The sequence below is a fragment of the Camelus bactrianus genome, chromosome 6 (assembly GCF_048773025.1).
Source record: "Camelus bactrianus isolate YW-2024 breed Bactrian camel chromosome 6, ASM4877302v1, whole genome shotgun sequence".
Lineage (NCBI taxonomy): Eukaryota > Metazoa > Chordata > Mammalia > Artiodactyla > Camelidae > Camelus > Camelus bactrianus.
In genome coordinates, this window is record NC_133544.1 from 33,124,356 (window position 1) to 33,140,729 (window position 16,374).

The 16,374-nt window shown below is 31.8% G+C and overlaps 1 protein-coding gene across 1 annotated transcript in view; it reads left to right on the top strand.

The window, feature by feature from the left end:
* The window catches only part of SGPP1 (sphingosine-1-phosphate phosphatase 1), a 33,972-nt gene extending 21,494 nt beyond the window's left edge, over positions 1-12,478 (top strand). The window contains exon 3 of the mRNA XM_010962253.2: positions 10,043-12,478. Coding sequence (XP_010960555.1) covers positions 10,043-10,594 — 552 coding nt within the window. The 3' untranslated portion in view covers positions 10,595-12,478. The remainder of the gene's footprint in view (positions 1-10,042) is intronic.
* The last annotated feature ends 3,896 nt before the right edge of the window (positions 12,479-16,374 follow it).

Genomic DNA, 16,374 nt, shown 5'->3' on the forward strand with positions numbered 1-16,374 from the left:
CACCTACTCACTTCCCTTCCTCTCTATCCATTGATATTCCTTAGCTCTGGCGTGTACCATCTCTTAACCAGATTACTGCAGCAGCTTCTTAAGCCTGCTTCCAGTTTGACACTGCTCTGTATAGTATTTAGGGTCCTGTTGTAGTTTGCTTCCCAAAACACAAATATGATGCTATACTAAATAACTTACGTTTCCTCAATGCAAAGGGTGTTTCTTATCTTCATATCTTTAGGAATGCCTTAACCTCCACGTGGAATGCCCTTATCCTTTTCTTTGCCTGACTGACTATCCTATCCATTCTTCAAGACTCATAAAAATGTTACCTCCTTTTAAAGCCTTTCCCATCTTTCCTTTCTCAAGACTGGTTAGGCGACCTTTCTCCCAAAGCGTCTTAAGCATAATCCTGGCATAGCACTCATGCTGAACCGAAATTGCTTTTTTCTTTGTTATTCCCATTGGACAATAAGCAACACTAGAAAAGTAACTCTCTATCCCTTGCATCTAGTGTGGTATCTCTTGGAAAACTCTGTGAATGTATTATGTATTATCCTCTAGATAAAAAGAATCAGAAGAAAGGTGGAAAGATAGAACTAATTTATGGAATTCAAAAACTTACAATGGGCTATATCAAGTTTTTCTTGTCCTTAACAAGTTGACACTTTTAAAATTTTCTCCTCATAAAAATGTCTCATTGGCTTATTTCATAGCTGTGGAAATACTGGATTTCTATTTCTTCCTTAGATTGCTTGCCTCCAGCAGCTGCCCTTTCACTAGTAAATTTCCAGAAGTCCCAAATGCTATGTTAAGAAACAAACAATTTGTGTTTGACTTTATAATTAATTATATTAATGCAAATTGTGAATTGACATATAGTTCTATCTTTCTGACTAATCTACTAATTTTATAGTAGACTATCACATTTTAATGTCAAATCTAATATTAATCACAAGAAAATGTTATCTATCTCTGTGCCTTTTTAGTTATTCCCTTCCACTCCCAATTTGCAATATTGCTCCTAAAAAACTATGAAAGGTTATAAAAAGAGGAGTAAAAATCTGATTTATTGAATATATAATTTCAAACATGCTGTTCATTTTAAAAAAGGAAATGTATAGTGGTTTTGTTAAATATTCAAGCTGAGTTCAGCTCATGTTTTAGATACTGAATAATAACATCTATTCTTGAACCAGCTGAAGTAAAAACAGTATTGATGTATTACTTTTGAAATCATGAGTCTGATAACCCTAGTCTTTTAATTATTCAAAAACCATCTTGTCCCATAGAATGTCTTATCTGTTTTATTCTGACTAGCTACTGAATTTTATAATGTGTAATAGTATGTTGCTTTTCTTTTAAAAGTAAAATCATGGATGACTTGCAAGCATTGTAAATTATGATTCTGTGATAAACCACACTGTTCTTAATCAATAATGTATTGGTTCTTAGATCATTTGATAATTGATATATGAAATTAAGTGATAATGAACCTCCCTCACCTTTTTGCATTATGGATCTAATGTATCCCTACAATTTTCACTTTTTCCCATATTTTAATGTTTCAGTAATTACCTGCATTTTGAACTATTCTCTTAATCGTAATTTGTATCTTCATTGTTTATTGTGAAATTACTATGGAACTATAGGTAGAGTGTGCCAATCTGTATCATATTAGATACTTCTATATTATCTATATATTTAATGTGATACTTAGGTAATACCATATTATCTAAGCAGATGTCTTTATTAACATTAAGAAGAAGTTCTAATGTGTTCTAAATAATTTATAATGAACACTTCATTCAGCAATTGCCAAATGCTTTGTTGTTATTGTTAACAACACAACAAGCAACAACTTAGTTTATTTTCAACATCTGCCTGGTTTCCTAAATTGATTTTCTTAATTCCCAGAAAAATAGAGGAGTTACTACATCCATTTTTCCTTTATTATCAAAACTAGTTCTTGAAATTTCTTAAGACATGAGCCATTTTTAAGTTACTAGACTAAGTAGTTGTCAAATTACTCTTTTGTTTCTACATTAGAAAAATTATGAATATGTTATAATTACCACTCACCCAAAATTGTACTAAAAGTTTATATCTCAATTTGTGGAAAGTCTTTTTAGAAAGGTAATATGAGATTATAAAATAGAATGTATCTCTCAAACCCATTTTTATAACAAGATATAAAAACCAAACTAACCAAACAATAAGAGCCTCAAAAACATGTTCTAGACAAAGATGCAAAACAATAAACACTAAGAGTTTTAATAGTAGTTATTTCTATGTAATAACTGCTTGCTATTGCTTGTCTGTATTTTCTAGTTTTTCTATAGTGAGCATATTTTAAATTTGAATTTTAATTAAAGATAAAAATTTCAAAATTCATCCTTAATAAATGCCTTTACAATCAAGGATAATACATTCCAATAATATATTTTGCTGTTAGAAACCCCATTGGCATCACTGGCAAGTTGAATTAGAAGCAGGATACCTGGGGTGCGGTGGGTATAGCTCAGTGGTAGGGCACGTGCCTAGTAACCACAAGGTCCTGGGTTCGATCCTCAGAACCCCCACTGAAAAAAAAAAAAAGAAGCAGAACACCTAAAGTGTGTTATAATTTTTTAAAAAAGCCCACTAGGCTGACAGAAGTTTTGAATTCTAGTCTCAGCAAATCACTGGCCTCTAGTTCCATTTACTGTCAGGAGAAATGAAAAGGAGACAATTCCAGATTTAACACATAATAAATCTTTATTGAATTTATGGTATTTGTTATCTTCTACCATAAATTTGATGGTAGCCCTGAATATTCCATTCAAATGTGTAATTATCTAGTAATTTTTAGGGCATATATGTTATCTGTAATTAATAACTATCTAAAGTTATTTGCTAAGTTTTTTTTTGGAAAATTTGCAACCTTGAGTTCTTTGTTACCTTTAACATCAACTTTTCTTTATTGCCTACTTTGTGCTGTAATGCTTTAAGCCACTTACACATTTTGATATTATACATTAAATGGATATCAATGATAGCCACCATGTTTATGTCCTGAATTCAGTCATTCCTTTGTTCTGGTTCTACTGCATGGAAGTTAAATATGCCCTTATTATCCAGGGTAATATGAAAAAGAATTAATAACTCAATCAGAAACAGAAGCAGATTTGTATAAAGTCTTGTAGCACTCTAAGTTTAATATTCATAGAGCTGTACAAAAAAAGTAGAGGACAACAAATATTGGATGTTTTACATCATACTGAAATATATTTCTAAAAGTGTAATTGATCTGAGTTATCATTTTAAAGAGTTCTTTAAATGTTTAAGTGACCAAATCTTAAAAAGTCTTAAGAAGTCATTAAATCAATTAGTTAAAAAAAAAATTAAGGTACTATAAAAAGCCATATATGGAATGAACATGTACTTACATCTATAATATGACAGAACTGTAATTTTTTAAAAAGTAGCTAATGTCAGAACTATTAAGTCTTCCTTTCACTTAGCCTAGAGTAAATATACTACGTATGATTTTATATAAATAATTCATCAATTGTCATTTATTTAGAACATCTAACTTAGTACACATTCTTTGTGAGAATTTCAAGGCTCAGAACATTTCTACATTAGCATATAACTTAAAATTTTGAATCAGCCATAAAATTTAAATAAAAAACAAAGTAACAACTTCTGTCTTAGTGGCCAAAAATCCCATAGTTATTCCCTAAGACTTGTCCTGTTAATTACAAGGTAGGGAAGAAACGGCAAGACAGCAAAATAAGGGAACATAAGCTCATAAAGTGAAATTATTTGGCAATATGAAGAAATATGAAGTATGAAGAATAAAGGTTTGACAGTTACACAGTTTGAGGTCTCCATATCCAAAAGTATGGTCAGAATTTGAGTCACTTGTGGGGTCTTTGAGTAATTACTGTAAAATTCAATTAACCAGAATTCTTAGGTAAATTTTATTATCAATGAGTTTTCATGAAAGACCTCATGTTTTTTTTTTTAAATGTTGGAAATTTAGGGACCTAATCAAATTTAAAAACTTTTGCATAGCAAAGGAACTGATCAACAAAGCATAAAGACAGCCTATGGAATGGGAGAAAATATTTTCAAGTGATGCAATCCACAGGGGGTTAATTTCCAAAATATACAAACAGCTCATACAGCTCAATATCGAAAAACCCAAATAACTGAATCAAAAAATAAGCAGAAGACCTAAATAGACATTTCTCCAAAGACATACAGATAGCCAACAGGCACATGAAAAGATGCTCATCATTATTTTTTTTTATCATTGCTAATTATTAGAGAAATGCAAATCAAAACCACAGTGAGGTTCACCTCATACCCACCAGAATGGCCATCATCAAAAAGTCTGCAAAAAGTAAATATTGGAGAAGGTGGAGGGTAATGGAACCCTCAATGTAAACTGATGCAGCCACTGTAGAAAACAGTATGGAGGTTGCTTAAAAAACTAAAAATAGAGCTATCATATGATTCAGCAATCCCACTCCTGGGCGTATATCCCAAAAAGATAAAAATTCTAATTTGAAAAGATACATGCACCTCAATGTTCATAGCAGCACTGTTTACAATAGCCAAGTCTTGGAAGCAACCTAAGTGTCCATCAGCAGATGAATGGATAAAGGTGTGTGTGTGTGCGTGCACACACAATGGAATATTACTCAGCCATAAAAAAGAATGAACCATTGCCATTTGCAACAACATGGATGGATAGAGAATATCATACTAAGTGAAGTAAATCAGACAGAAAAAGACAAATATTTTATGATATTTATATGTGGAATCTAAAACAATACAAATGCATCTACATACCAAGCAGAAACAGACTTACAGACATAGAAAACAAACTTATAGTTACCAAAGGGGAAAGGGACAGGGGAGGGATAAATTAGGAGTATAGGATTAACAGACATAAACTACTATACATAAAATAAACAACAAGGGAAAAAGGCACTTTTGATATTTATTCTGGTCACAGCAGAGCTAGAGGAGATTGTCCAACACAAGCTGTCAAGTGGTTTTGAGGATTAAATGTGAAAATAAATGTGAAGTATTAGAACAGTGTTTTTAGTACGGAAAGTATTATTATTCCCGGAAAATGTCTTTAGCCTAAGTTTAAAAAAAATATGTCTCATCTATTTCTTATACAAAGTTCTTATTAGGCCAGATTATACAGTCTCCCATCCAAGTACTAACCAGGCCCGACCCTGCTAAGCTTCCGAGATCAGATGAGATCGGGCACGTTCAGGGTGGTATGGCCATAGACAAATGAACTAATTATTATTTTGATTTCTTGAATATGTGTAAGCACATTTGACTGTCTTTATGATTGGATTACTGCATTCTGTTGATTCTTATTTTGTAGTTGGCTTTATTCCTTTGATAACTAAGTTTAAAAAGCTAAAGATCCAATCTGTTCTTAGAAATAATCATTAGTACATATATGAAAACCAAAAAAATGTGCAGTATTCTGTTTATATGTATTTACATGCAATATAAAGTGTATGTGCAGTTGAACTGTAATAATTTTACATAAAACTGGAAAAAAATTAAAGTTATTACAAAATAATGGCTAAAAAAAGTTATATAGTATATGTAACAAGTCCAAAGAATTACTTTAGCTGTCTTAATGTAACTAACCAAATATTGCCAGCTCACTGTGTGCCAGACACTAGGAATATACATATATGATATTTTTTTGCCCTTGAGAAATCATAGTCTAAATATGTAATAGGTAATATAGATATGTAATGCAGTAATTCTCAACCAGGGCTGCACAATAGAATCTCTGGGGAGCTTTTGAAAAAATATATTGATGCCCCAGTGCTGTTTCAATTCAGTTAAGTCAGAATCTCTGAGAAATGGCCCAGGCATCAATACTTTTGTAAATTTCCTGTAGTGATTTTAATGGGCAGCAAGGGTTGTGAACCTCTGGTTTTCTGGGAGAAACAGATAAGCAAAAAATGAAAAACGATGTGATTACTGCCATAGCAAGTATGTAGAAGATGCTTTGGGAGCAAAGAGGAAGAAATCCCTTATGGGGGAGGAGGAGAAGGTTTATGAGGGAGATAGATGTCTGAGCAGAATCTCAAAGGATATGTAATAGTTTGCCTAAAATGTAGGTGGGAAAGGTAATTCCAAGATGAGAGCCTATAAACTCACTGTGGGATCTGGCAACGAAGCTTAATGATAGGCAGAAGCCAGATATGAAATGCTTTATATGTCCTAAGAAGTTTGAATACAAGAAGTTTGAATATTTATTGCCTTAGTTGATGCTTTCATAAACATTTTGTTAATTGATTATATCTTCCTTCAACTTACTGTATGAGTCATTTATATAAAGAGAACACAAAGTTTTAAATACCGTCACTTCATACTATAGAATAGAGAAGTACCAGCGAAAATTTGTTCTACATAGAAGTAGATTTTTAAAGGTTTTTCTAATGATATCTATAATACAGTGAATTGTTGAAACTCAGTAAAGATGTTCATTTACAAGGAATTTAGATTGTGTTAAAATAGATGAAACAAATTCCTGTAAAGGATTCATTTATTCATCCATTCAGCAAATATTTGAGTGTCTACAGTATACCAAGCTACTTCGGAAGGTGGTGGTGAACAGAACAATCTATTTCTTCAAAAAGTTTCAGATGAATATTCAGTTCTTAATCTCTTCAGTAATTGTACCTTCTGCAGCTATTCTTGTATTCCGCTGTATTCTAATTTGGAATTGGATGTTATTTAGAACAGTGGTTTCAAGCATTGTACTTTTTTTTTTTTAACTGAAATGTAGTTGATTTACAGGATTAGTTTCAGGTGTACAGCAAAGTGATTCAGTTACACATATACATACATATATATATATATAGCCAGATATATAGATACATAATTTCTTTTCAGATTCTTTTCTATTACATTTTATTACAAGAAATTGAATATAGTTCCCTGTGCTATACAGTAGGTCCTTGTTGTTTACCTATTTTTTAAGCATTGTACTGTTGACTGCCAATCCATGACAGAGTTTCTACTGAACTGCTGCACAGAGAGAGAAAGTCATGAATTTTGAGTATATTGAAGTCTTAAATGTAAAAGACAAACTTTAAAACTTTTTGAATAGCATATCTTTATTATCTTGTGGCAGGGAAGGCTTTCTTAAAAAAAGAAATAATGATTTAAATATGACTATTTTAAAATTTAAAATTTTGGTTCATCAGAAGGTGCCATAAAGAAAATGAGAGGGCAAGCCACAAACTCCAAAAAAGATGCTGACAGCACATATCATTTATAAAAGATTTTGTTCATAAAGGACTTGTATTAAGACTATATAAAGAAATTATGTAAATCAGCAAGAAAAAGAAAATCCAAAAGAACAGTTGCCCCAAAGACACACATATACATTGCACAGAAAAAGAATAGCCCATAAACTTATGAAATAATGCTTAATTCATAATTAGGGAAATGCAAATTAAACATCAAAAATACCAACAACTGATGAGATGCAAATGTCTATAAACATTTTGGAAATTTTTTTATTGCCTTGTAAAATTGAACCTGCACATATCCTCTGATTCTTCCATTCCATTCCTAGGCATATGTCCTAGAGAAATTTTCATAGATCCATGACAGGGAACATTAAAAGAAAGAACATAGTAGCATTGTTTATAATATTCCTGTTTGGCTTCAGAATATATACCAATTAAGAAAACATTCAAGCTCAACTATAACCAATGAACTATCCAAAACCTGAAAACAACATAAATGACCATCAGTGGGAAAATGGATAAACTGTATAATCACACAGCAAAATATTACTTAGTTGTGAAAGTGAATGATCTGTAGCTACAGATAATGAATTAATGTTAAAAGCTAAATGTTAAGTGTAAAAAGGAGACTGCATACTGTCTAACATTTTTATAAAGCTCAGAAAGAAGCAAAACTAGGGAATATTTTGTTGGGAGATATATGATAAAACAGTTTTTAAAAGCAGGTATTTATTCAGCCAGTACTCAGGTTTATGCAGAGTGACAGACCTGGGAAACAGCATACCAATGGAGTCAAAGTACTGATAAATTATAGTTCTTTTGGGGGGCAGTGATTTCATAGATATTCATTTTATAATTTCATATATACTTTACGTATCTTTTTCTATGTACCAAATATTACATAATAAAAGTTTTAAGACAGAAAAACATTAAGCAATTAGTCTGTTCCTTAACTGTACTGAATGCTGTTGAGAAGTAACCATTGTTTCTGGCAGCATAAAAGTCACGAGTATCTATGAAAAGAGTGATTTCAGTGCAGTGATAAGTTTAGGAAAAAAATAGGAAGTGAGGAAGTGAAGGCAGTGAATATAAGCAACTCATGATAAAATTTTCAGTGATGGAGAATAGATCCCAGGGTTTGATTTTGTTTGTTTTAAAGTGGAAGTTCTGGAACAATTTTGTTCATGTCATTCCAATTCAGAAAGGAAATTGTTTGTACCTAAAACTAGGAGTCATTTTTTTTTCCTTTTTCTTTTGCTTCTCTCTCACATTCAGATCATCAAATTGAAATTAGTCAATTCTAATCTTAAAATATTTTACTAAATCCATCTATGTACTTCTCTTTATGTGGATAAGGACCATATATAAAGTGAACCACTACAGTAGCCTCCCACTAGTGTCTCCAGTGGCCTCCCACTAGTGTCTCCAGTGGTCTCCTGTCTTCCATACTTTACCCCTGTCATCTATTCTCGACACAGCAGTGGTGTGTTCTTTTGTAGATACCAATCAGATTATGTTACACTCCTACTTTGGAATCTTTCAGTGGCTCTCTATCACATTTGAAATAAAATCTGAACTTCTTACCTAGCCTACAAGGGCCCTCCCTATGTGATTTGACCTCTGCCTGTCTCTTTCTTTTCACATCACATCCCTCTTTCTCACTATTTGAGCCACACTGGATTTCTCTCAGCTCCTTGAACTCACTAGGCCCTTTTCTGCCTCAGTGCCATGGCACTTGGTATTCCCTCTACCTGAAACACTATGTCTTAGATCTAAAGATAGGACTGACTCTTTTTTGGAATCAGATCTTAGCTTAAGTGTTATCTCCTCAGACAAGTTTCCCTAATCACTGTATAGGGTCTTTCATCATACTATCCTGTTGTCTTGTTTTAGTTTCTTCATAACACTTATAACAATCTGAAATTATAATATTTATCCTCTTTTTAACTCACATGGTTATTGTCAGTCATTCCCACTAAAATGTAAGCTCTATGGCAGCAAGAATCTTCTCATTTTTTAAGCAGTGTATCCTTAGTCCCTAAAATAGTGCCAAGCACATGTAGGTACTCAGTACTTGTTCAGTACTTTGTATACAAAACAGGCTTTGTATCCTCTTTAATCATGTAAATAATTATATGTTTAAATGTGTGATTATTATATTAAATGCATGAAGAGGAAATCTTTGAAAAGTACACAAGTTGATCCCTGAACAACACAGAGGTCAGCACAGTCAAAAAAAATCGGCTATAATTAGCCTGTCCTCCATATGCTCTGTTCCACCCTATCTGTCGTTCCTTCCTATTGGGGATTTTGCATCCTCAGATTCAACCAACCAGGGATTGTGCAACACTGTACTATTCACTGTTGAAAAAAAAATCAGCAGATAACTGCATCCACACAGTTCAAACCCATGTTGTTCAAGGGTCAACTGTATATTGTTGTTCCGGAAATCACAACTACGTAGAATAAGCATAGTTTATTGTTCAGGATTTGAATATAAATTTCCATACAGCATATATGTATTAATTTATAAAAGGGTAGAACTATGAAAACAATAACTTTATTATCAGTAAATCTTTTTAGTATTATTAAAACACTTATTAGTACCTATTATGTGGTTAATTACTAAAATTTACTTTAAGAATGTGACATATTTTAAAAACTTACATTTATTAATATTTGAAATGTGAAATATATATATTTCTTTAAATGCCCAAAATAGTATTATACTAAACAACTCTACTTTTCTCTTTTCTCAGGATATTATTGCTGGATTCCTATATACCATTTTAATCTTAGCTATTTTCTATCCATTTGTGGAACTGATTGACAGCTTCAACCAAACTCACAAATACGCTCCATTAATCATCATCGGGCTTCATTTAGCCTTGGGGATCTTTTCTTTCACTCTTGACACCTGGAGTACGTCCCGAGGAGACACAGCTGAGATTCTAGGAAGTGGTGCTGGAATTGCATGTGGATCTCATTTTACCTATAAAATGGGTCTAATATTAGATCCTCCTCTGGATATATTACCTTTAGCCAGGCCCCCCATTTCTGTGACTCTGTTTGGAAAAGCCATATTGCGGATCCTCATAGGGATGGTATTTGTCTTAGTGGTCAGAGACACAATGAAAAAGATCACTATTCCTTTAGCCTGTAAAGTCTTCAACATACCATGTAGTGATATTCGAAAAGCAAGACAGCACATGGAAGTTGAACTTCCTTATCGGTATATTACCTATGGAATGGTTGGTTTCTCTATCACATTTTTGGTTCCTTACATATTTTTCTTTATTGGTATCTCTTGATGGAGAGATATTATTTATGACAAGAAAGAAGTGTATCAGTTACTGATATCTAAAACCATATTTTAGTTAAAAGCCAAATCAGAGTTAGGCTTTTGCAGGAATTTAACTTAAATAATTATTTAAGTAAATTCATAAGAGTCAGTGCATTTTATCATTGCACATCCAGTTATTGTTTTAGGCGAGCTGAGTTGTTTTAACACTGAGAAAAGTATCCATTTAGAATGTTCATATAATATTTGGACAGTTTTGTGCTGTTTTGGATTCAAGTTATATATAATATATATTAAGGAACATAATATACAATTATGTATCTAATATATGTTATATGTAAAATAATATTCCTACTTTTTTTAAACTATGGGGTGTATTATAAAATCAGTAATAATATGCAAACAGTTGTGCCTGTGTATTTGGACTTAATACAGGTATGTTGTTATTAATAGGTATATTTAATGTTTATTTACTGTGGGAGCCATTTCCTAATCAAATTGTATAATTACTAGAACAAAATTCCATATACTACCGCATATTGATTTACTGCCTCTTTTTACACTGCCATCTCCTTTCATGTTACCCATGATGTTGAACATGGGAGGCATTTTTAATGAACCAAATTTTCAGAAAAATTAGTTTTTGGATCCTCCCCCCCAGTTCTGTACGCTGTGTTGAATGTACTTTATTTGCAGTTGTTCTTTAGTTTAATGATTCAGGTACTGAATTTTATTGTTTGCTAATTGTGCCTTTCTGTTGCTGAATTAAGAAATGCCATATATACTGTGATATAAAAATAAGATGCTAACTTTATCTTAAGTTACATAATCAGGCAAATATTTTAAAAAAATATCTGTCAAGCTAACAGGGCTAGAAGTAAACCCCTTCAATTCTTTAGCCTTTGTTTAGAAAGAAATGTGGAATAGGCTGAACTTTCTCACTAATTTATTGGGAACCTAAATGGATAAATATTTCCATTTTTGTAGGTATTTTTCTGTGCATTGTAAGTTACAGGAACAAGATATATTTTTTGTACATTGTCTTGATTGTTTATATTGCAGGTAGATATTTCCAGTGAATAGAAAGGTAATTGAAATTTATAGATGGGACAATGCACATGTTTCATATGTAAACAAACCATTTTTCTAAATTATTTAGAAAATATTGGATTTAGAAGTGTTAACTTTTAATACCCATTTATTAGCTAGTTAAGGTAAATTATAAGATTTAAAACTCAGTATTTTAGATCCTTTTTTTAAATTTTATTTTATTATTTTCATGGTGGATAATTTGAGTGTTAAGTATTAAACTATCCTTTAGTCTGTCTGTGCCTTTATACTTTGAAGTATGATCGTAATTAGGTTAACATTCAGTTTATTTGTAGTAAGTTTTTCATAAAGAAGAGAATTAACTTTCCATGTAAATGAGCATCAGGTATGGAATTACTGACTTAGTGCAATATCTGTCTGATTATCCAGAAGTATCAACTTAAGATGTGTCTATTTTGGGCAGCATAACTATTTGAGCTCATATTTTTATAATTCTAATTGAGAATATACGGACATGGTAATTTTTACCAATAGTGAATCTGACAATTTTAAGAAAAGCAACTAAATTTTAGACTTTACCTATTAGTTAAAAGGAAACAAAGGCACTTAGGAACATACCGGTACGTTGGAAAATGTGCAAAGAACTTTTCTTTCAAAATGTATTTGATGGATCGAATTTTAGGGACTATTTCCCATAATTTGGGTCTATGCTATCTTATTAATTTTTATATCTAGCTTAAAAGGTGTTTGAAAATATTCCATTTCTTTGTGATTTATTATTTTCTGTCCTATGATAGTTCCATGCTAAATGTATTTTAAAATAAAAGTCAAATTCAGTATTGAAGGGTGTTTTGTTTTGTTTGCCTTTAGTGCATTTGTTTCTGTATTGTTTGATAGAGATTTATAAAATATATGTAGGATTTTCATTCTAGCAGTCTTTCCCTATGAAGCATTTTATTCTAAATAAGTACTGTTTTTAGTAATTTAGAAGATGCTGAAGAAATTCTCTAAGGTTCAAACTGACTTTGGACACCATTTATGATCATTCTGATATTGTAGTTTTAATGAAAAATCTCATAATTTTATCTTAAAAACTCATGCACAAAAACATGTTTCAATAAAATCCTTAATTAACAATACTGAGGTAGCTGACTGCTAATCCGTTAATTCAGGAATTAATCAATACTAGTAACAGGTACTTTTTCAAGCAGAATAAAGATATGGACATTTCATTTTTTAATTTTAAAGTGCTGTGACATGTGAATTGCAAAAACTAGGGCTGCCAGAAACTGCTTATAAAAAATAAGACCTAATATAAAACGATGCTACTATAGTAGATTTACATAATTGTTTTAATTTTATCTACTAGCTTTCTTTACAAATAATGTTTATTAAATGTGTCTTTCAAAGACAACATAAAAGTTAATTCAGTGATATGAATATAATTTAAAGGCAGATTTTCATTAAAAAATTGATGAAGATGAGTAAATACTAAAATGTTTTTAGAGTGAAAATTCTGTCTAATCACAATTTTATACAGCAAAGATTTTCTTTATTGCCAAAGCAGTTTCATTATTGTTAACAAAGAATGTTTACTCTAGATTTAAAATCAAACTGTTTAATCAGGATGTCAGTAAGGGTCAATTTTTAAAATTCAGGTTTGATCGTTGAATTTGTTTTTCTGAAGGGAATTTCTGTTGTTTGCTATGGAGAGTTTTTTGAGAAAGGGGAGAGGCAATAGTTTGAGAAAGTAATTCAACGTAGTGGATGTTACTATGCTGATTATTTTGTCAAATTTTGGTCATGTTCATTTAGAATGACTTACACTTGGATTTTAATTGTAGTTACATAAGCTATAAATAGCACAATAAAAATAAGTATTAACATGCTAATTATAAAGGACATTTTAGAAAGCTTTTCATTTTTAAGCACAGCAGACCACAACAGATCTTTAAAGACAAAGCAGGCCATGCCTTCCTTGTGAGACACCTACGAGGAAAAATTCAGAGAAAAATAAATACTTTTTTTTAAAATGAAAATGTTTACATAAATAAATACTAACTTTTAAACTTCAACTAGCTGGTATCTCCTAATCTGTCCTTTTTTCCTTTCATCATGTTTATTCTTGGTGCACTTTCCATGGATGTCTAAAAAGCCCAGCTCCTAGTACTGTAAAAAAACAGGATATGGCAGAAACCTAATGTTTGGTTTTCAAGGGTATTTTCTGAAAGGCAAATGAATGTTTAAATTGATTTAGGCCTATACTAACATTGTATCATGATGTCTACAATGTTTATTTTCAACATTAAATGTCATAAAGTCCATGATCTCAGGTTTTAAAAGTTCACACACTTACCTGTTAATGCTGTTTGCAATATTTGATTTAATGCATATTTTTAAAGTTTCCTTTGTTACATAATGACATTTTCTTATGAGATGTAAAATAGATTCTTTTTAACAAATCTTTACCACAGTAATCTGTGTCTTCAGATTTGAGGTTTATCCCTTTAAATTAGGGGTTCTTATAACTGAAATCCATTGTGGCACATATCACAACCTGTAATGGTTTACATATTACTTTTAAAATTTTCTGTGTTCATCTCCATGATGTAAGCTCCATAAGGAAAAGTGGTTTGTGCCTCTGCTTCTGGATCGCTGGGACAGCAGGCATTCAATTATATATACTGAATGAATACCCAGTCCCTACACAGGCTTCGGTACGTGCATTTTCCCCGGGGGGAAAAGCTCTACAACTTACATCAGATTCTCAGAGAAGTCAGTGATCCAAAAAAATTTTAAATTATGTAATAGTCTACCTTTTACTTTTTGTTCTAGCTGTTTTAAAAGTTTAGGCTGTAAATAAATGCTTCCAATTCATCTGGTAACAATTTTGTCACTTGTGCAAATATTTAAAGGAGAACAGATTCTTGAAATGTTTTGCATGTTATTACAATGCCCTGCTGAATAGAATGTGACTTGTCTCCAAATTAGTTTTAAGATGTTACTTCTTTGGGATTAAAATCTGAAGAGAAAGTATTCTGCATATATGGGGCTATAACTTTAGTCTCTAGTAATAAGCAATATAAATGTTCTTGAGAATATTACTCTGTACAAGTTGATCTTTAATCTTCCACATAACTATGTCACAATCTGTGATTTTTATAATTAAAGTGATAGTTATAATTAAATCGTAGATGAGATATAGTCAGGGCTTAGATAATCAGTTTTTTCACTTAAACACAAAGGCTTTCCTGGATTCCAAATGTCTTCAGGCCCAGATTTGTGAGACTCGACTGGGGTTGGTGATATAAAAGAGATTCTAATTCCCCTAATATTTAAAGTTCCCCTCTCTTTTATCTTGGCTGATTTAAGAGATAAAATTCACCAAACTCATTAAAATGGATAGTGTTACTTTTGCTAATTTCTGATTGAAGTACTATAACAATCTTGAAACAGTAAAAGAAAAAAAAAATGAAGTTACAGTCCCTCAACATTTTCCACTCTGCAAAATGTTTCAAATAGCTTTACAAAATAATTATTTAAAAATATTTCTTTCTCTTGGCAGTATATTCCCAAAATCTTATTTAAACTGTTCAAGGACACAAGGTGTAAATTTTTTTAATTAATATATAACTTAATTTGTAAGTATTATTAATTAGTTATAAACCCAAACATGACATTTATAACTGAAATGTTTTTCTACCTTTCCTAAGAATAGTCTATATTTTCCAACTATGTTATATACATCAAAGGTAATTATAGAATTATACAATATTTTAGATATATCTGGGATCTTAGAGCTCATACATTGCAACTCCTTACCAAATTCATAAATCTATTCTAATATTACCAGCAGATAATCACGTGCAATCTTCTTAAGTATTTCCTCAGTCAGGCAGACTGTAACTTCATGATGCATTGTTGAAATGAATGAATGAATGAATGAATGAAATAAGTGAAATAAAATTTCCATGGGCTAAGATCAGTGTGGTGGGGCAGCGGATACATTTTAGGTAGAAGTAATTGGATGAACCAAGCATGGAAATAGGGATGTGTTAAACATGTTTGGCAAGCAAATGGATTGCAGTTTGTCTGCAGCATCAAGGTACCTGGAAGGGAGTGGTAGAACGTAAAGCTAAGTTTGTTAAAATGTTCAGTAAATGATGGGTACAGTGGAGTGCTGCCTTTTTTAACCAGTAGAAGAGCTGCACTATTTATTGCTCACTTAGCTCATGGAAGAAATAACACCCAACTTGAAGGTTATCAAAACTACTGTTAGATAAGTAAGAATATATTTTTTAAATTTGTGATAAAGGAAGAAGTTATGTGTTTTGCTTTGTTTTGTTTACTTATTAAGAAGAGAAATAAAGCAATTTTAGGGGGGCAATTTTTTATTATTAATCCTGGATTTTATATGAAGAAGCCCCAAGGCCTTGGATTTGGTGGCATGAGATCATGACTGCTATAGCTGCAGTTATATAGAGGAGGAGCCCCCAGTGAGTCAGGAGCACTTTGAATGTGAAGTTATCCTCCCCCAACCTTCCAGCTCTCACTAGAGTGTTGTGAAGCAATGCATGACACACCCAGAACCTGATTTACAGACCCTGAGGAAATGTGGCATAAAGATTGCAGTCTGCAGGCCTTTCTGTGTTCTACAAGGACTACCCTGCAGGGGACGCTGGGATCTCTAGCCGAGCTCTGGGAATAACATTGGTGTTCTTCAATTTATTTCTTATCCCA